The sequence below is a fragment of the Oncorhynchus kisutch genome, linkage group LG13, assembly GCF_002021735.2.
Source record: "Oncorhynchus kisutch isolate 150728-3 linkage group LG13, Okis_V2, whole genome shotgun sequence".
Taxonomy (NCBI): domain Eukaryota; kingdom Metazoa; phylum Chordata; class Actinopteri; order Salmoniformes; family Salmonidae; genus Oncorhynchus; species Oncorhynchus kisutch.
In genome coordinates this window covers 77,426,190-77,447,283 of record NC_034186.2, presented here as the reverse complement: position 1 = coordinate 77,447,283, position 21,094 = coordinate 77,426,190, and the positions used below count along the sequence as shown (strand labels likewise).

At 42.9% G+C, this 21,094-nt stretch overlaps 2 protein-coding genes across 4 annotated transcripts in view; one reads left to right on the top strand and one right to left on the bottom strand.

The window, feature by feature from the left end:
* Positions 1-2,687, top strand: part of LOC109905685 (sperm acrosome membrane-associated protein 4) — a 12,174-nt gene extending 9,487 nt beyond the window's left edge. For all 3 annotated transcript variants that reach the window (XR_004202545.1, XM_020503208.2, XM_031787509.1), the window contains 2 exons: positions 1,872-2,009; positions 2,176-2,687. Coding sequence is in view for 2 of the 3 variants with exons in the window: in XM_020503208.2 (XP_020358797.1) it covers positions 1,872-2,009; positions 2,176-2,396 (359 nt within the window). In the remaining variant the exon portion in view is untranslated. The remainder of the gene's footprint in view (positions 1-1,871; positions 2,010-2,175) is intronic.
* msh5 (mutS homolog 5) lies at positions 2,673-21,094 on the bottom strand. The gene is made up of 26 exons (XM_031787510.1): positions 20,762-21,094; positions 20,474-20,570; positions 20,249-20,372; positions 19,893-19,973; positions 19,587-19,640; positions 19,348-19,469; positions 18,936-19,045; positions 18,807-18,842; positions 18,546-18,628; positions 18,367-18,412; positions 18,056-18,194; positions 17,882-17,944; positions 17,653-17,781; positions 17,479-17,551; positions 17,140-17,249; positions 16,731-16,811; positions 16,557-16,644; positions 13,287-13,354; positions 13,088-13,206; positions 12,832-12,958; positions 12,544-12,693; positions 11,241-11,315; positions 10,931-11,077; positions 10,638-10,775; positions 9,308-9,381; positions 2,673-3,646 (listed from the first exon to the last, which is right to left on the bottom strand). Exons 2-26 carry the CDS (start codon positions 20,561-20,563, stop codon positions 3,535-3,537), a joined length of 2,439 nt encoding a protein of 812 aa, XP_031643370.1. The 5' UTR covers positions 20,564-20,570; positions 20,762-21,094; the 3' UTR covers positions 2,673-3,534.

Genomic DNA, 21,094 nt, shown 5'->3' with positions numbered 1-21,094 from the left:
CTCCCACCAGCCTCCTCTGGTTTGGGATTTACTGAAATTAGTTTTAGGTAGCTATTGTAATCCATATAGTAATCGTTAGGTCCACTGTAGTCCTGGTGTGTGCATGCAGGTCTTTGTTCCAACCCAGTGATATAGCAAACACTGGATGAAATACTTCCTAGTTTTAGTTGGTGAGTTTGTGCACACACAACCCTCTAGCCAATTAGTGTTCACCTGAGCTGGCAGGGGCTAACAAGCTAACAGAATGAGAGAGGCTGATGACCAGAGATTAGGAACATCACTGAAACTCAGGGTTTGGATTAGCACTAGGAGCTGCTCCCACCAGAGGTGGATGGCCATGCCAGGTGGTAATGGAGCAACAGTATAGCTGGACTAGCTATAAGCAGTAAGTCTAACCCGAATTTGTACATAGGGTTAGACTTACCACCTAAACCTAATTTCCACCTACTGTAGGTGCTCAAAGTGCTTTACAAACTTACCTCATCCACCCTTAATGCTTTTCAGTAGAGGGATGCATTGTGGTATGCTGCTGGCAGATGAACACAAGACACAGCTACCTAAGAACGTTACCTGACTAAACTACTTTAGTTTCCCCTCTTACTGTAACATCTTGGTGCTCTATAGACGCAGTCTTCTGTAGTCTACTATAGACGCAGTCTTCTGTAGTCTACTATAGACGCAGTCTTCTGTAGTCTACTATAGACGCAGTCTTCTGTAGTCTACTATAGACGCAGTCTTCTGTAGTCTACTATAGACGCAGTCTTCTGTAGTCTACTATAGACGCAGTCTTCTGTAGTCTACTATAGACGCAGTCTTCTGTAGTCTACTATAGACACAGTGGGTACCGCCAAAGATGCAGTGAGCTACCTTGGATGTGAGTAAGATAGTGACCCATCAGGTGAGAGTATGGCCTTAAAATCTCTCAAAGGTGAACCAAAAAGTAAGGTTTCTGGCAAGGAAATAATGTTGTCATGATAGGAAAATACTGTAGACACTGGCAGGGCCCCTTGTGCAGTGTCATTTTGATTAGATAATTGATTATGTGTGTGCCTCAAGAATATGCTTCAGAAAACTCAGAATAAGCAGTGGTGGAAAAAGTATCCAATTGTCATACTTGAGTAAAAGTTAAGATACCTTAATATAAAATGACTCAATTAAAAGTGAAAGTCACCCAGTAAAATACTTGATTAAAAGTCTAAAAGTATTTGGTTTTCAATATACTTAAGTATCAAAAGTACATGTAATTGCTAAAATATACTTAAGTATCAAAAGTAAAAGTATAAATAATTTCAAATTCCTTATATTAAGCAAAGAAGGCACCCTTTTCTTATTTTTTTCATTTACAGATAGCCAGGGGCACAATCCAACATTTACAAATTAAATGTGTGTTTACCAGATCAGAGTCAGTAGGGATGACCAGGGATGTTCTCTTGATAAGTTTGTGAATTAGACCATTTTCCTGTCCTACATTTATTTGGGTGTCAGGGAAAATGTACGGAGTAAAAAATACATCATTTTCTTTAGGAATGTAGTGAAGTAAAAGTTGTCATAAATAGTAAAGTACAGATACCCCCAAAAACTACTGAAGTAGTACTTTCAGGTATTTTTACTTCAAGTATGTTACACCACTGAGAATAAGATAGTCACACACAGTGTGTACAATGCGATCTTGCCCACCTTTCATATTATTTGCCAAAGAGGGTCACAATAGAAATAAACCTTCAATCGTTTTTCATGTATGTAATGTTGTCTCCGTCAGGAGCAGCCTTCGACTTTAAATGATCAATTCTATCAATAAAACACTCATGACTTGTAGCGATTATGTCCCTGTGTGAGAGTGTACTGTATATGATATTACCCTGTGGTCTCAGATGAGGATGATCAGGAGGAGCAACGGGAGGGGCCTCTGCAGTGTTTCCGCTGTGACCTGGGCTTCTGGGATGCCTGCTACACCACCAAAACCAACTGCAATATCGGGGAGAAGTGCTACACTGGCCGAGGGAAGGCAGGTGGGTCACATGGATAGACATGGCCGGCGGGTGCTGTGTGTGTGTTTTCTGTGTGTGGGACATTACGGTGCTGGGTTTTGTGGATTTTTGGCAGAGAAGTGTGAAGCAGAGCATATTAGTGTGTTGACAGTGTCTATGTGTGTTAACTGTGTGTGTGTTTCTGTAGGTGATGTGTTGGAAGTTAAGTTGCTGGGCTGTGTCAAGGCGAAGGAGTGTGAGCTGGTGACCAATGTGGAGCTCTTCTCCAACACAACCATCTACATGATGACCAGGCACTGCTGCGACACACACTTCTGCAACACCGGACACACACTACCCCTCAACACACTCCTCTCCCTGTCACTGACTACAATAACCATGATCCTCACCTTCAACAGAATACAATAACTACCATGCATCATAAAGTCCCCAGCAGCACACATTTATTCAGATTTTCTTAATTCTGTTAATATTCTGTGTTTATTTGTCAAGGAATATGGACAGTAATTAACATATGTGGATGTGCCAGATTGAGGCAAAAGTCTCATGTTCAACCCTTAGAAGCTGTCTCTGGGCTTGGGAAAAATTGGTTAGATGGTTTTATGGAATTCAATTTTGAATAAATGTAATTTTCTCATTCTGTTGTTGGCATAAACTAGAAAAGTAGACAGAAAATAAAATCCAATCATGTTTATTGAACATTGTGAATTGTAACTTAATAACATAATACGAATTTACATTGTCCTCAATCTTGGTTGGGATATTTCAAACACGTCAAAATTACTTTTATGTTCTCCTCCAAACAAAAATATTTCCATAGAGAATACTACAGTATCTCCCATTGACTTTAGTGTTATGGTAAATCCTAAAGTAGTATGCATCAATCTCTCAGACCCATAGGCACAGATCTAGGATCATCGTAACCTCTCTAAAACCATCAGCATCTTGGGGCAAATTCCTCCTACAGTCAGTGAAGCTGAGGTCATACTGGTATACAGTAGCGTTGCTGCTAGACAGACAACAGGAGCGTTGCTGTTAGACAGACAACAGTAGTGTTGCTGCTAGACAGACAACAGTAGTGTTGCTGCTAGACAGACAACAGTAGTGTTGCTGCTAGACAGACAACAGTAGTGTTGCTGCTAGACAGACAACAGTAGTGTTGCTGCTAGACAGACAACAGTAGTGTTGCTGCTAGACAGACAATAGTGTTGCTGCTAGACAGACAATAGTGTTGCTGCTAGACAGACAATAGTGTTGCTGTTAGACAGACAACAATAGTGTTGCTGTTAGACAGACAACAGTAGTGTTGCTGCTAGACAGACAACAGCAGTGTTGCTGCTAGACAGACAACAGTAGTGTTGCTGCTAGACAGACAACAGTAGTGTTGCTGTTAGACAGACAACAATAGTGTTGCTGCTAGACAGACAACAGTAGTGTTGCTGCTAGACAGACAACAGTAGTGTTGCTGTTAGACAGACAACAATAGTGTTGCTGTTAGACAGACAACAGTAGTGTTGCTGTTAGACAGACAACAGTAGTGTTGCTGTTAGAGCAGGTCTCCTCCAGAGGGAAGCAGCTCCTCCTTCATATAGCGCTGCAGATCGACACTCTTGTCCTCAAGGTTCACACTCAGAAACTTCTTCACCACACAAACACACCTGACAGGGACACACACACAAAGAAAACACCTGTGGGTGATTGTGCGTATGTATTGCAGGCAGAATAACTTATTTAAATGTTCATCTGAGCCTTTGTTGCAGGTGAATGGTAACAGCTGAATAAGATGAGAAAAAGAAGAAACCCGCACACTGATCTTTAATAACTTTACGTATCAACTTCAAGACCTTCCTCAGAGCGTTTGTGAATGTTTATAATTAGCAACCTTATGTATAGGGGACAAAATGGCGCCGTAGAGAGAACACGGTGTTTCAGCGAGCTCTCGTGGCATTCGTAAATTTGTATTTTTACATTAATCTCCTAGCTTGAAAAAGTGGTAGAATTGGCTAAATAAGTTACCATATAATGAGTCTTGACGGCTATTTCGCAAAAATCTCAGACAACATGCCCAATAGAACTACTAAGAAGCCGACCAAAACCACCACCCCTGTGGATGTGCATGAGGAGCTAGCTAACGTTAGCGAAGCTAACACCATTGCGGATCCAGGCACAATGGACCTGGTGATTTTAAAGATGACTGATAACATTACTAAAGTGATCGATGCTAAGATAAGAACGGTCTTGGAAGCAATAGCAGGCCATTCAGCTGAAATACAGAGGGTTGTGAAATGTGTTGTTGAGGCGGAAGAAAGAATTGCTGCAGTGGAAACTTCAACTACATCTATGGACGCTAAGATAAAAGCACTTGAGAAACAGGTGCGCGAAATGGCGGAGCACATTGACGACTTGGATAATCGAGGACGCAGATGCAATATTCGTGTTGTGGGACTCCCGGAAAATTCTGAAGGGACACATTCAGTAAAATTCTTTGAGGAATGGATCCCTGGCTACCTACAAATGGACACTAAGGCTGGTCGTGTGAAGCTGGACAGAGCCCATCGCTCTCAAGCACCGATACCCGGTCCCAATCAGCGCCCACGGCCGGTGGTTATAAAGTTCCACAACTTCACCGACAAGCAGCGCGTCATGGACGCGGCTAGAAACATCAGCTCTGATGGTAGTCAACGTAAAGGTCCAAAGGTCTCATTCTTCAATGATTATTCCACTGCGGTTGTACGAAGACGCAAAGCGTTTGATGAGGCGAAGGCTCGACTCAGGAGAATGAAGATGGACTACGCACTGTTGTACCCGGCCACATTGAAGATTATGGTCAACGGATCACCTAAAAAGCTCTTTCCCCCCATGAAGAGGCTGCTGCGTTTATTGATTCTCTCAGGTAAATAACTTTAAGCTGCACCTCCACAGCATTGGATAACTTTGTTTATTTTTGGTTGAATCTGATCATGAAACAGTGGTGTGAGTCCTCACGTACTCCGGCTCAGTAATATTCGTATCTTTATTATTTTTCTTGCTAAAGTAATAGCCGCTATAGCTCAGGCTGAGATATGTGTGAATCCATATTGGTGCCCAGGCTTGGTTTTAGGTGGAAGAGCCTCAATCTTCTTCTATTGATTTTATTTTCCATACATATAAAGGATGAGGCTATTGAGCGGCAATGCGGACTTAAGAGTCTACATTGGAGAGTTGAAATCCCCTGCATGTTAGCTAGTGGGAAAACCCCCTTTTGGATCTTTACATGTTTAATTTTTGGGTTTATTATAGTTCGAGTTCAGGGTTCATATCGTTTGTTTATACTCGGTGAGATAGAGGAGAGTTCAACACATGGAAAAAGGTACCACCCCACTTTTACAGTAGGATCCAGTCTGGATATTGAATGGTCAAGATACAATGGCAGGTAACGGACTGCGTGTATGTACATGGAACGTTAGAGGGAGCCATAACCCCATTAAAGGAAGAAGGTACTGTCTTTTTTGAAAAAATAAAATATTGATATTGCCCTGTTGCAAGAAACTCATTTGGATGATAAGGAGCACCTGAAATTACAACAAGGGGAGTTTGGTCAAGTGTTTTTCTCATCATTTACATCCAGAAGTAGAGGTGTAGCAATTCTGGTGAAAAAGAACTTGCCACTTAAGGTCTTGAATTGTGTGAAAGATAGATTTGGTCGCTTTGTTATAATTAATGGTACTTTACAAGGGCAGAACATTTCCATAATGAATATTTACTTCCCCCCTGCTCACCCCCCTGATTTCCTCACTAAGGTATTTCTAGACTTTTCAGAATTAAACTCGGACACTGCAGTGGTTGGAGGAGATTTTAACTGCTTGTTGAACCCCCTTATTGATAAGTTTCCCAGCGGTATAGCTTCACTCTCTCCTCAAGCTAAGTCACTTAAAGCTATTTGTGATGATCTGGGGTATGCGGATGTCTGGAGAGCTTTTCATCCCTCAAACAGAGAGTTCACTTTTTTCTCTGCACCTCATGGATGTCAGACTAGAATAGATAATTTTTTTATGCCCAGGACGTCTTTGCAGTCTGTTTTATCCGCTAGGATAGGAAGCATAGTCATATCTGATCATGCTGAGGTGATCCTGGACATAAAACTCAACGGGGCATTCAATCGGTCAAGACATTAGAGGTTGAACACAACCATTCTTAAAGACCATACATTCACATCACATTTTATTACAGAGTTTAAAGCATTTTTCTCTATTAACTCTCAATCAACAGATAACCCCTCGCTCCTTTGGGAGACCTGTAAAGCGTATGCCAGGGGTCTGATTATGTCATACACAGCTACTAAGAGACGGAAAAAGCGTGAAAAGCAAAAAATGTTAGAGTGTGAATTAGGAACTAAAGAGAAGGACTACGTTAAAACGCCCACTCCTGCCCTATTAAAGGAAATATCAGTCATTAGATCAACGTTAGACTCTCTCCTAACACAGGACGCTGAAAAGAAAATTTGATTTGTCAGGCAAAAGCTATATGAACATGGCGATAAGCCAGGAAAGTACTTGGCATACCTAGCTAAAAAGAGAGCTGACTCTCAGTCAATTGCTACTATTACTGATTCTGATGGTAATCATTTATATGAAAATAAATTGATAAGTGACTAATTTAAGACATTTTATACAAACCTTTATGCCTCAGAACTGCCAAAGGATGCACTCAAATTAATGGAGAACTTCTTTTGTAAGATTGAGCTGAAGAGCAGAGGTCCCTCCTTAATGCCCCTATTACCAAGGAAGAGATAATGTTCGCAATTAAGAATCTGCAAAATGGTAAGGCCCCAGGACCAGACGGGTTTTGTAGTGAGTTCTATAAAGGGTTCCATGGCCTGATCCTTGAGCCATTGTGTGATATGTTTAACCACTCATTTTCAAATGACCAACTCCCTCAAACGCTGAGAGAAGCCAACATTTCACTTATTCTCAAAAAGGGAAAATGTCCAGAGTCTTGTTCCTCCTACAGACCAATTTCCCTTCTGAATGTGGATAGAAAATTGCTTTCTAAAATTCTAGCCACAAGATTAGAGGACTCACTGCCACTAATTGTGAAAGGAGACCAAACTGGCTTCATTAAGGGCCGTAAAGTCATGCAACAATGTCAGGCGGCTTCTTAATGTAATTCAAGCCTACCAACAAAGTGCTGTGGATGGTCTTGTGCTCTCCCTATATGTCAGGCGGCTTCTTAATGTAATTCAAGCCTACCAACAAAGTGCTGTGGATGGTCTTGTGCTCTCCCTAGATGCTGAGAAAGCATTTGATCGTGTGGAGTGGTCTTACCTATTATTTGCTCTAAATAAATTTGGTCTGGGGGACAACTTTATAAAATGGGTGAAAGTTTTATATGATGATCCTCAGGCTGCTGTCCTTACTAATGGGCTACGGTCAAATAGCTTCTCTATACACAGAGGTACCAGACAGGGCTGTCCTTTATCCCCCCTCCTCTTTGCACTCGTTATGGAACCACTGGCCGAGGCCATCAGGGTAATGCCTGCTATACAGGGGCTGCTCATTGGCGATGTTCACCATAAAATAAGCTTGTATGCTGATGATGTCCTGATATACATCTCTAGTCCCGAGACTTCAATTACATTTCTTATTAATATTATTGAATTATTCAGCGAATTCTCAGGCTACAAGATTAACCTTACGACCTTAAGATTAAATGCCACTTGGTAGCCTACACTCTGTACCTAATACTTCTCCCCCTTCCCTTTTAAATGGTCTCCCTCAGGTTTCATGTATCTGGGTATATTTGTAACTCCTAAATTCCAGCAAATGTACAAAGCCAATCTTGTTCCCTTGTTTGATACAATAAGACAGGATCTGGGGCGCTGGAACTCTCTCCCGATTTCTTGGTTGGGTAGAATATCCCTCTTGAAAATGAACATTTTACCTAGACTACTTTACCCAATCCAAATGATCCCAGTATTACTCTCCAATAAGGTAATAAAGGATGTAAATGGATGGCTAAGTTCCTTTATATGGAGTAAACGCAAGCCAAGACTTAAGATGGCAATATTGCAGCTGCCAAGTTCTATGGGCGGCTTGGACCTGCCCAATATCAGGTTCTATCAATGGTGTGCCCACCTTTGTTATATTTCTGACTGGATCACAAATGATGACTCCTCTATTTGGTTAGACATTGAGACTTCTCTTTCAAAATACCCCTTACAGGATCTTTTATTTTTCAGATGTTTCAAGTCTGTAGAAAATCACTGCAATTAATCCCGTTACACTTAACACACTCAAAGTATGGAGGTCAGTTCAACACTTCCTGGGAAGGTCCAAACTAACCTCTGCTCTTACCCCAATTCTTAACAACCCAGATTTCGGTCCAGGATTGCTGGATGCTGGCTTTAGCTTATGGCTTAATAAGGGCATACGCAGGCTAAATGACTTATTTGCTGATAAGATTTTGTTGTCATTTGAGCAGATGGTCGAGAAATATCGACTCCCAAAGCAGGACTTTTTCCGCTTCCTACAAGTAAGACATTATATTCTGAAGAGCACCACCTTAATTGGTAACCCTGATGTGTCTGTCATTGAAAGAATGCTTTTTTTCCCACAAAGGAAAATGTCTGTAAGTCTGTTTTATGATACTTTAAGGTCCTTTTCTGCTGTCAACACACAGAGGGTGAAACAAGTGTGGGAGAAAGAATTGTCTGTTACTATTGACGAAGAGATGTGGGAGGACATTTGGAGATATGCAAAAACAATATCTATATGTAATCGTACTAGAGCAATCCAATTAAGAATAATACACAGATTGCATATATCCCCAAATCGCAGACAAGCAACCTTATGTAGACATTGATCCACCCACATCCGTTCAATGCATCAAATGGGGTTGTTGTCGAGGGAAAATAAGCAAGTGTTACCAAATATAACAATGTGCATTTATTTCATAACTATTCTAATAACGTGTGTAAAACCACAATGAGGACATCGATTCATAAATCATTGGTTACAGTGCAAGAAAAAACATTAAGCATAAACTGAAGTGGAGGCATTCATTCATGTTCACATTTACATGCATTCTTTTATCTCAACTTATTTAAATGTAAAATCTGGTGGTCTCACATTGACCTGGTACAGGTACTCCTCGTATTTAGCCTCGTTATTGTTGTTATTGTGTTACTATTTCCTTTTTATTGAGGAAATATTTGCTTTATTCTAACTCTGCACTGTTGGGAATGGGCTCGTCAGTAAGCCTTACACTGTCTACATCTGTTGTATTCGGCCAAGAACATTTGATTCGACTTTGTGTGTGTTCACTGTGATTGTGTGACTTACTTGTTTGCCTGCTCCTCTGTAGATGGTCGGTCGATGCGTTTAATGGTCTTTCCTGTTCTGTACAGTTCAGATACCTACACAAACACACACGTACATACATAACTTACTCTTAGTTTGCATTTCTGTTGAAAAAAATGTGATGCCTTATTGTACTTGTGTGCATAGACACAGGAAGTAGTTTGGGAGTGTGGGGGCTGCGTTATATATTCATTTTTGGTAGAAATAAAATTGTAAACAATATATATTTGAGGGTGGGTGCTGGAAAAATATTTTTGGGCTGCATTACAGATGCTATATCAGTCCGTTAATACAGAACTATTAAAGATGGAGTGCACTACTTTTGTGGAGAAAAAAATAAATATAGTTTGTAGCTTGTATCCTGTTTAGTGAATGATTACTGTGAGTATTAATGGAGTTTAGGCCATGAAACTGTGTGGATGCTCATTTAGAAAGGTTGACCTAATCAGATAAGAATAAATTGCCTAGGATCAAATAGCAGGGTCAGGCCCAGGACAATGAAGATGGACGGGGTGTGATTCTGACATCTAGCTAAACAAAGTGAGCACCATGGAGATTCCACAGGGGAAAACAGGGAAACTCATTGGGGTTGTAAAATGTATAGCTGGGAAGGTGACAACTGCAAGAAGGTGGGGACCAAAAGCAGGGAAGAGTACAAGGGCGGGGCGGCTGGGTAGCCTAGTGGTTAGAGTGTTGGACTAGTAACCAAAAGGTTGCAAGTTCAAATCCCCGAGCTGACAAGGTACAAATCTGTCGTTCTGCCCCTGAACAGGCAGTTAACCCACTGTTCCTAGGCCGTCATTGAAAATAAGAATTTGTTCTTAACTGACTTGCCTAGTTAAATAAAGGTCAAATAAAATAAACAAGATGTTTTGTGAACTTTCTAAATGCATGCACTCAGCTGACTGTATCCTTGGTATTAAACACTTAACTTCTCTTGAGCTTTTGGTCTCAATTCCTAATTGCAAATAGGTTGCAATTGCATTTTTCATTTCAACAAATGGAAACAGGATGCGCCTGAGCTCAATTTCGAGTCTCATAGCAAAAGCGTCTGAATACTTATGTAAATAAGGTATGTTTTTTATTTGTAATAAATGTGCAAAAATGTTTTTAAAAAGCTGTTTTCGCTTTGTCATTATGGGGTATTGTGTGTATTTAAGGCTGTAATGTAACAAAACGTGGAAAAAGTCAAGGTCTGAATACTTTCCGAATACACTCTCTATATATAAAAGAAAATCTTCAGATTTTTCAGGGAGTGCTGCAGCACAACTACTTCCCACAGCTATGCTAGTGTGTGTGTGGTGTAGCGTACCTCCACTCCTCTCTGTACGAGGCTGGGGGGAAGGCCTGCCAGTGTAGCGATGTTGGCTGCATAGCTGGAGCGACAGATCCCCTCCTTCAGCTGGTACAGAAACACCAATTCATCCCCATCCACCGCTGTCTCCAGAGTCTACACACACACACACAAAACACACACATATCAAGGCTGGGATTCAGTCCAAGGCATGCTTAGGGCAGACAATACACTTTTTAAAGGGTTTTACCCCAACAAATCCCAGCCTTACATACTGAAAGGGACAGATAACACACACACACACGCAGTACCAGTAGTGACAGCAGGCCTGAGGAAGGTAGGAGACCCAGCTGTAGCAGACTGTGGAAGTTAGTGGCCAATAGAATGTGAGGAACCTCGGCTGGAACTCTTTTCAGCCAATGAGAGATAGATGCCGCCAGAAGGGAAAGCCCATCCACCTGGTGAGAAACAGTTCAACAGTTTACTTGGACCCACATTGAAACACTGAAACATAGAAAGACCCAAAGAAAGGCAAATAACTGGGCAGTGTAAGAGAGACCTTTCTCCTCCATCACTCCTTTCATGTCTCACGTGTTTCATCCCTCTTTCCCTCTCTCTCACCGTGTTAGTTCCTTTCCCAAACTCATCAATCAGGACCAGTGAGTGACCGCTGCTGTGGTTCAGAGCATGAGCCATCTGTAGCACAGACATACACACACACACATACGTGTATGACACACTGAGAATAGGTAAATGCATGTGTGTCTGTAGTGCTGTGGTGTAAAATATTTAAGTAAAAATACTTTAAAGTACTACTTAAGTCGTTTTTTGGGGGGTATCTGTACTTAACTATTTATATTTGTGAAACCTTTACTCCACTACATTCCTAATGAAAATAATGTAATTTTTACTCCCATACATTTTCCTGGACACCCAAAAGTTACATTTTAAATTATTAGCAAGACAGGAAAATAGTCAAATAAACACACTTATCAAGAGAACTTCCCTGCCTACATACTGCCTCTAATCTGGCGGACTCACTAAACATACATACTTTGTTTGTAAATGATGTCTGAGTGTTGGAGTGTGCCTCTGGCTATCAATATTAAAACATAAAATAATAATAATTGTGCCGTCTGGTTTGCATAATCTAAGGAATTTGAAATGATTTATACTTTTACTTTTGATACATAATGTAATTTTTTGGGTTGACCTGACCAAATTCACATAGAATTGCGAGTTATAGATCTTTCATTCCCATTGAAAGCAAGTCTTGGAAGCGATAGATCTGTTGTATTTGGGCTATTTCTATGCTTTGTGTTCTTAAGTTTGTTTTTGCGTCTTTCACTTTTGGTTTTATACACCAGCTTCAAAAAGCTGAATATACAATAGTTTTGGTTATTGAAAATATATTTCACAGCGGTTTATATGATACAATGATTCTCTACACAATGACTGCTTGTTTTGTCACATAAACTGAAATTTGGCAAACTACTTGGATTTTTGCATCCAGGAAATGGCAGAGCGATTTATGAATAGTGCATCTTGATCTTTAAGCATATTTTAGCAATTACATGTCATTTTAAAACCAAATACTGCCTGGTTGGCCCTGACCGGGGCTATCGTTGGACAGGGCCAGTGTGTGTGTGTGTGTGTGTCCCGTCTCAACCTCCAGTATCTATACTGCAATAGTCTATGTGCCGGGGGGCTAGAGTCAGTCTGTTATATCTGGTGTAATTCTCCTGTCTTATCTGGTGTCCTGTGTGAATTTAAGCATGCTCCCTCTAATTCTCTCTCTCTCTCTCTGACTTTCACTGGAGTCTTTTTCTATTAAGGTATATTTACTTTTACTCAATTATGACAATTTGGTACTTTTTCCACCATTGGCGTAGTGTGTATGTGTGTGTGTAGTGTGTGTGTGTACCTGGTTGAGGTCTATCATGAAGGTGCTGAGTCCTACAGACACAGATTCTCTGCTCTGCATGCGTGTGAAGATTCCGTCCACCAGACCAATCTCTGCCTCCTTCGCTGGCACGTCAGAACCAATCAGAGCCATGAACACAATCAGACCCACCTGACCCAGCCAATCAGAAGGAAGAGGAAACAATCTATCCTGAAACAACTCAAGAACTGGATCTGTCTTTGACACTTTCTGTGTGTGCGTGTGTGTGTGAGAGTAAGTGTGAGTGAGTGAGTGAGTGTGTGTCCTTGCCTGTTTGAGGTAGATGCTCTTGCCAGATGAGTTGGGTCCGGTGATGATCTTGACCCGTCCACGAGTCTCAGAACTCAGGAAGGAGTTAGACACAAACATAGGAGAACACAACTCCAACAGAGGGTGTCTGAGAGAGTGAGAGAAAGAGAGATCTGAGCAACAACAACCCTTATCTGCCTCTCTAACCGCCTCCCTGGATACCCTAGGGGTTCATACAGGCGTCTAGCCAGCTGGAATGGGGTCTGTGTGTGCGTACCTGGCCTGTCTGAGTGTTATCCTGTGGTGGTTGGCCAGAGTGGGGGTAGTGTATCCGTACTCCTGGGAGGCATGGCTCAGGGCCATCAGACAGTCCAGCTCAGCACTCAGATCCAGAACCTACACACACACACACACACATAGCATAATCCCACAAAAAGGTAAGTGTGCACACAGAGATACCGCTTAAAGACGCACACCTTGTACAGACAGGCACTTCTCCCCAGCACTGTGGTCTGCAGCTGTGTCATAACCGCTGTCTCCATGTCTGAGAGAGAGAGAGAGAGAGAGAGAGAGAGAGAGAGAGAGAGAGAGAGAGAGAGAGAGAGAGAGAGAGAGAGAGAGAGAGAGAGAGAGAGAGAGAGAGAGAGAGAGAGAGAGAGAGAGAGAGAGAGAGAGAGAGAGAGAGAGAGAGAGAGAGAGAGAGAGAGAGAGAGAGAGAGAGAGAGAGAGAGAGAGAGAGAGAGAGAGAGAGAGAGAGAGAGAGAGAGAGAGAGAGAGAGAGAGAGAGATTCAGACATGTAGAAAGTATGGTCTACTTTTTTTCCAAAAGAGTTTCTTCGGTTTTATCCTAGAGATCTTCACGGGTCAACCTGTACCCGAATACCCGATCCAGGACCCGAGCTGGTACGGATCCTGAATTGTAAATAACGTCACGGGTCTGGGTCGGATCTCATATGATTGTCACAGGTCTTGGGTACGTGTCATTTTAATTGACTTGTCCGGAAGGGCCTGTAAATATCAGAACGTGACTGCTGCAGCAGAGAGACAAGACAGAAATTGTATAATTTATGCTGCTGGTCATGCTTTTCAGAAGAGTGGAGATTGGTGCGTGTAGCTTGTTGTTGGCCAATCATAAGTCATCAAAGTGCCAATAGGCTACAGTCATAGTCTCCATGGGAGGCAAAAGTTAGGAGATATCTAATCAAAGGAAGATGGAATTAAAAGGCAGACTGCTACTTAATATTTTGAAAAGAGTTGATGTTATTTGTAACTGTAGGATGAGAAAGCGCACGCACTGCAGCATCAGTTAGTATAGCTAGCTAGCGTTACTAGCTTCTCGTCCTGGTTTGATTTCGTCCAAGACTGGTACTACGTAATCATATTGGATCAAATCACATTGTATTTGTCACATGCACTGAAAACAACAAGCCCTTAACCAACACTGCAGTTCAAGAAATAGAGTTAAGAAAATATTTACTAAATAAACTAATGTAAAAAAAAATTAAATCTTAAAGATAATAAGAAAATTCCATAACAATAACGAGGCTATGTACAGGAGGTACCGGTACCGAGTCAACGTGCGGGGATACAGGTTAGTCGAGGTAATTTGTAAAGTGACTATGCATAGATAATAAACAGCGAGTAGCAGCCGTGTAAAAACAAAGGGGGGGGGGGGGGGTCAATGTAAATAGTCCAGGTGGTTATTTGATTAATTGTTAATAATAGCAGTCTTATGGCTTGGGAGTAGAAGCTGTTAAGGAGCCTTTTGGTCCTAGACTTGGAGCCCCGGTACCACTTGCCATGTGGTAGCAGAGAGAACAGTCTATGACTTGGGTGGGACTGGAGTCTTGAACAATTTTTGGGCCTTCTTCTGACACTGCCTAGTATATAGGTCCTAGATGTCAGAAAGATTGGCCCAATGATGTACAAGGCCGTACGCACTACCCTCTGTAGAGCCTTATGGTCAGATGCCGAGCAGTTGCTATACCAGGTGGTGATGCAACCAGTCAGAATGCAGCTGTAGAACTTTTTGAGGATCTGGGGACCCATGCTAAATCTTTTCATTCTCCTGAGGGGGAAAAGGTGTTGTTGTGTCCTCTTCACAACTGTCTTGGTGAGGTTGGACCATGATAGTTTGTTGGTGATGTGGACACCAAGGAACTTGAAACTCTCAACCCGCTCCACTTCAGCCCCGCGATATTAATAAGGGCCTGTTCAGTCCTCCTTTTTCCTATAGTCCCAGTTGTCTTGAAAGCACCATAAATCCAGAAAATGCCAGACTGATGACAAAATTTGCCCACAAAGGACCGCCGCGCCTCCTTCCTGTTCAAGTGAGCACAGCACAAGGTGAGTCCAAAAATGTATTGTATGCTGCTGCATAAATTATGTAATATGGCAGGGAGATATGTATACTGTAGCTAAGAAAGTAATACTAAGTGTATGTTGTGTAATAAGACAATGGCAGCCCATGTGCCTCACCCAAATAATTTGGTCTATTTTCACTTAATTTTGTTCTGACTTGGAGGTGCACATGTAGCCTATAACCTGTTTTTTTTTAAATGTAATCATTGAATATTGTAAGACCTTTCATTGTCTGCTTATATGCCCCCTTTATTTATCCTACAGTTTTGACTTGGTGTACAGGGAGAACACTAAGAACGGCACATGTTCTGAGTTCTGTTGCTGTACATTTCAAAAGTGCTGAACAAGTAGTTATATTGACTACGTCCGTCCTAGCTTGTTCATGAATGTCTTAATCAAAATTACAGATTGCCTATTATTCACATGTCGTCCCCTTATGCCATAGTTTGTACATCTCAATTGTCAGTAGAAACCACATTTGTTTAAACAAGTCAGCCATTTCCAGGCTGTATCCCATCCGGCCGTGATTGGGAGTCCCATAAGGCGGCGCACAATTGGCCCAGCGTCGTCCAAGTTTGGCAGGGATAGGCCGTCATTGTAAATAAGAATTAGTTCTTAACTGACTTGCCTAGTTAAATAAAGGTTACATATCAGCTATGTTTTTTTTAAAGGCAGTAAATGAGGCTGAATAAACTGTTTCGCAGACAAGTCTCCGCTGACAGCCAGGTGTAGCAGTGGAAAGATGTTGGGACTGCTGTTGGGATTCTTCTGTTGGGACAGCTTTATGGAGGCCCTAACAGTTATTGGGAACCGTTTGTCACCATTATAGTGCAATTAATGTATTGTTGAGTGTCGTGTTGTGTAGTGGCTTTGCTGGCATGCATCCCACAATTGTTTTTTTCACCCCACCAAGATTTACATGCTAAAATCGCCACTGGTACCAACGCACATTGACTTGGTACCGGTACCCCCTGTATATATACCCTCGTTATTGTTATGTAATTTTATTGTGTTACTTTTTATTACATTTTTTACTTTAGATTATTTAGTAAATATTTTCTTAGCTCTTATTTCTTTCACTGTACTGTTGGTTAAGGGCTTGTCAGTAATAATTTCATGGTAAGGTCTTATTTCTTTCACTGTACCTGTTGTATTCTGCGCATGTTTGATTTGTTTGATACCATTCCACTTCATTAACATGAGCCCGTTCTCCTCAATTAAGGTGTCACCAACCCGTGGTATATATATTTATATTCCCGGTCTCTGACATTGCTTGTTCTGATATTTATTTTTCTGGATTATGTGTGTCCCCATTTTAGAGAGGACAGAGAGAGAGATGAGAGAAGAGGAGCGAGAGAAAGAGAGGGGAGGGCTGACAGCCTGACCTTTGGTGTCACAGTGTAAGTCTCCCAGCAGGTCATCTAGCTCCTTGGTTCTCTGACTGCGGTAGTGCAGACGCTCTTCAGACAGAAACTAAACACACACACAGTGAGAACATACACACATCATAAACTCACACTCACAGTGGGAGCAAACATACACATGTATCATACACGCACCATGAAGTCAAGGCCCTCTATTTCAAAGTCCTCTTTCTCCACCATGCTGGTCAACCGAGGGACCGAGAGCAGGAACCCTATCTGAGAGAGAAAGAAAGAGATAAATAAATTATGTTGATAGGATAGGACATCCAGATTACAATTTAACCTCATTTTATGGATATTTAGAAAGGATCGGCATCCTGTTGATCCTGACAGTCAGCAAGGTACACTTTAGATTTATTTGTTTAGCCTTTAGCATCCTTGTTAGCATGTAAACCAGGGATGGGTGACCCCATGATGGATGTCAGATCAGGGGGATGTAGACAGACAGTAGTAGTAGATGTCAGACCAAGGGGATGTAGACAGACAATAGTAGTAGATGTCAGACCAGGGGAATGTAGACAAACAGTAATAGTAGATGTCAGACCAGGGGGATGTAGATGACGCAGCAGGAGGGGATGCGGGTGTCCAGGTGCTCCAGCTCTCTGCGAGCCACGTCCGTCAGGAAGTCAGACAGTCCCATCATCCTCCTCTTCTCTGGCAGAGAAAGCAGACGGAGGAGAGTAAGATTACCCTAACCTTCACCTTACCTTATCCATCAGCTAACCCTAACCTTCAGCTAACATAACCCTAACCTTCAACAAACATAACCCTAACCTTCAACAAACATAACCCTAACCTTCAACAAACATAACCCTAACCTTCAACAAACATAACCCTAACATAACTCTAAGCTTTATCATTCCCTAATGTTATGAACACTCACTCTCATCTATAGCAGGGTCCACATTGGGTTTGACAGTGAAACGGTTTTCTGCTAAACTGCCCTCAAAGTCCACCTATACAAGACACAAATCACAGAATAAAATGAGAATGAAACACATTGACATACAGAACATGGGAGCTGAGCTGCACCTGACGTATGTACTGTGTGTCCCACCACTCTGCTGATGAGCGAGGCGATGTAGTAAAGGTCATCTGAGAATCCCTCACTGATCTCCTGGAAGAGTTGGATGGACTGAGGCAGGGAGCGCACTGTGTCCCTGATACACACCGCACTATACACTGTCTACAACACAGACACACACACTATTCACAATGCACCGTAGATTGTCTAATACACATACAGACATGCTATTCATATAGATAAATGGCCGTAGAACTCCTACCTTGTAGAGACCCTGCCAGTCAGAGACTTTGGTGTGAGACAGAGACATCGAACGCAGGAGAGTCTACAGCAGGAGAAATAATACTCTTTATTACAGAAAATTCATACTCATCACTGATGTTGCAGACTGAGGCCTGCATGGCGCTGAGGGGTAAAGTTCACAGGTCATGGTTACCGGGATGTTCCTGATGTTGCGTAGGGAGGACTGCAAAGTGTTTAGGGAGTCAGAGTTGCGTGGACAGGAGAAGAATCTCACAACTTCCTGTCTCCTGTTCAACACCGCCAGGTCACGAGTAGGCCTCAGAAACCACTGGCTGAGAGAGAGAGAGAGGATTTCACAATAACCAACATCTAGCAGAACAAGGAGGGATAGAGATTATGACTACGCACCACAAACAGGTACTGAGGTATTGATTATGTTTCTCAGATATAATCTGTGTGTGGTTAGTTTCTGACACTTCAACCATGAGAACAGGTTTTCCTCACCGAAGCAGTTTGGAGCCAAACTTGCACCTGCAGTGATTCAGTATCCCTGAAACAGAGACACCAACACCCATCACATCATCACTACAGGAAACACGACTGAGAGATCACCGCTTCTCATAATGCGAGTGTGACAATGTACTGACATCACATCAGATCATTAACTTCCCATAATGTGTTACCATAGAGACTGAGCCCTTCCTTCTCCCCAGACTGCAGCTTGTACACAGAGGGGTGCAGCTCCGACTTGAAGATCTGCAGCACGCTGGAACACACACAACAAACATGGCAGAGAGAGTGTGTGTGTGTGTGTGTGTGTGTGTGTGTGTGTGTGTGTGTGTGTGTGTGTGTGTGTGTGTGTGTGTGTGTGTGTGTGTGTGTGTGTGTGTGTGTGTGTGTGTGTGTGTGTGTGTGTGTGTGTGTTTGTCTCCAGGGGGACTGACCTGTAAGTATCCTGGTCCACGTACACTACGTCTTTCCTGTAAGAGGAATGAAATTCAGATGTGAAAAAAACATTCAACCACAATACCTATACACAACTGACCTGATCTCTCTGTATGTGTGTGTCTTACAGTGTGTAGGTGTGGAACTGTAAGATGGGGACTCCCACACTGCTGTCCTCTAGCTCCACTCCCACTCTCCTCTTGTCCAGACACTTCAGCAACGCACCTACTGACCGCAGCTAGGACACAAATAAACACACACACACGCACAACATTTTCAATTTAATCTCAAATGTCAGTGTGAGGTTATTTTCCTGGAACAAGGGGGAGAACTCACCATGAGGGGGAGGAGAACTCACCATGAGGGGGAGGAGAACTCACCATGAGGGGGAGGAGAACTCACTATGAGGGGGGAGGAGAACTCACTATGAGGGGGGAGGAGAACTCACTATGAGGGGGGAGGAGAACTCACCATGAGGGGGGAGGAGAACTCACCATGAGGGGGGAGGAGAACTCACCATGAGGGGGGAGGAGAACTCACCATGAGGGGGGAGGAGAAGGAGATGCAGGAGGAGAGGTAGGAGATTCTCTCTCTCTCGGAGACGGCAGGAGGAAGGAAGGGGAAATGGGCAGACAACAGCCTCTGCTTACTGACCTCCAGACCTGTGGTAAAAAGAGGGAGAGAGAGAATCTGTAACTGAAAACTTGACTATTGATGTTCAAAAGTTACACTGAGAACAATACCTAGTGTATTACCGCAGGCAAGGCAGCTGTTCTTACCAAAGTCCACATAGGGATAGGTCACCACCTCAGGCCTGTAGTCTGGGTTGGCTCCTGGAAGCAGGGAGGAGAGAGGGAGTCAGAAAGAGAGAGGGGGATAGAAGAGTGTGAAAAAGAAGAGAGTTAGAGATAGATAGATAGAGAGCGATAGAAGGGCAAGGAGATAAAGTGAAAAAGGGGGAGAAAGTGCAAATGTATAAAGATGTTTTAGCATTAACCTTTACCCTCCACCTTAACCATCACCCCTCCCCGACCAGCCTAAAGTTTTCCCTTCCCCAGTCCTCCCTGTGCGGTGCTCCTCCTCACCCAGTCCCTGCATGAACTGGACCATGCAGCGTTCCTGCTTAGCACTGATAATGATCACATGAGGGCTCACCTCCTGGACCACTGAGAGAGGGAGGGGGAGAGAGTCAGGGGACCGGGGAAAGGAGAGGAGAAGAAGAGAACAGGGGGAGAGGACGGGGGAGGGAGAGGAGAAGGAGACAGGGGAGAAGGGGACCAGGGGGAGAGGACAGGGGGAGGGAGGAGGAGAGGGGGAGGGGAGAGGGGACCGGAGGGAGAGGGACGGAGAAATGTGTTTGGGTCAGTTAGTAGTTTAGGTGTGTACTGACTACCTCTGGTTAGTGTGTGCAAGTGTATATGTGTTTAACTTTAGTATATACCTCTGGCCAACAGTTGGAGCTCGTGGTTGTCTGAGGTGTCAGGCATGTAGTGCAGAGTGAAGTCTCTGCTGTCATAGAAACACAACCCCAACTGCCCATGCTGGGCAAACACACTCAGCAACACCTGGACACACACACACATTATCTTAATCTGCCTTGGCCCATTGTTTGTAGTTTGTATAGCACACATGACATGTGTGTGTGTGTGTTCACTGTTGCTCTCACCTCATGTGATTCTTCCTCCTCCTCCTCTTCTCCATTCATATTGGGGAGCCCTGACAGGCCTCTTCCTCTGACATCACCAGGCACCGCCATATACTCTCTAGGATACACAAAGACACGCAGACAACTTTGGCCTGAACTTTGTCACGTCAATCATTATATCATAATCTGGCTAGTTTGCTAACGTAAACTACTTTGAATTTCACTTATGTAGTAGGCCTAGCCCTTTCCGTTTACACACATATATAATGTGCGCCTCAGTTATGGCATGTCCGTTAGTTAGCAACTTACCGGTGGTCTATCTCAACTGACTTTAACGTTTACTCGGCTTTTTTCTGCTGTGTGTGTAGTTGATTTTAAGCGCGTCTCTCACTGTGATCTGGCACCGGGCGCGAGGCATGACAAGCGCGCTAAATTCATCCCCACGTGCGCTGGCGTGGCTGCAGCAAACCAACATCAAGACCTCAACTGTAAAGTATTGCGGAGGGAGCATCATGGTTTGGGGTTGCTTTGCTGCCTCAGGTCCTGGCCAGCTTGCTCTCATCGACGGAAAAATGAATACCCATGTTTATCAAGACATTTGTTAGAATGTTAGGCTCTCTCTTCACCAATTGAAGATCAACG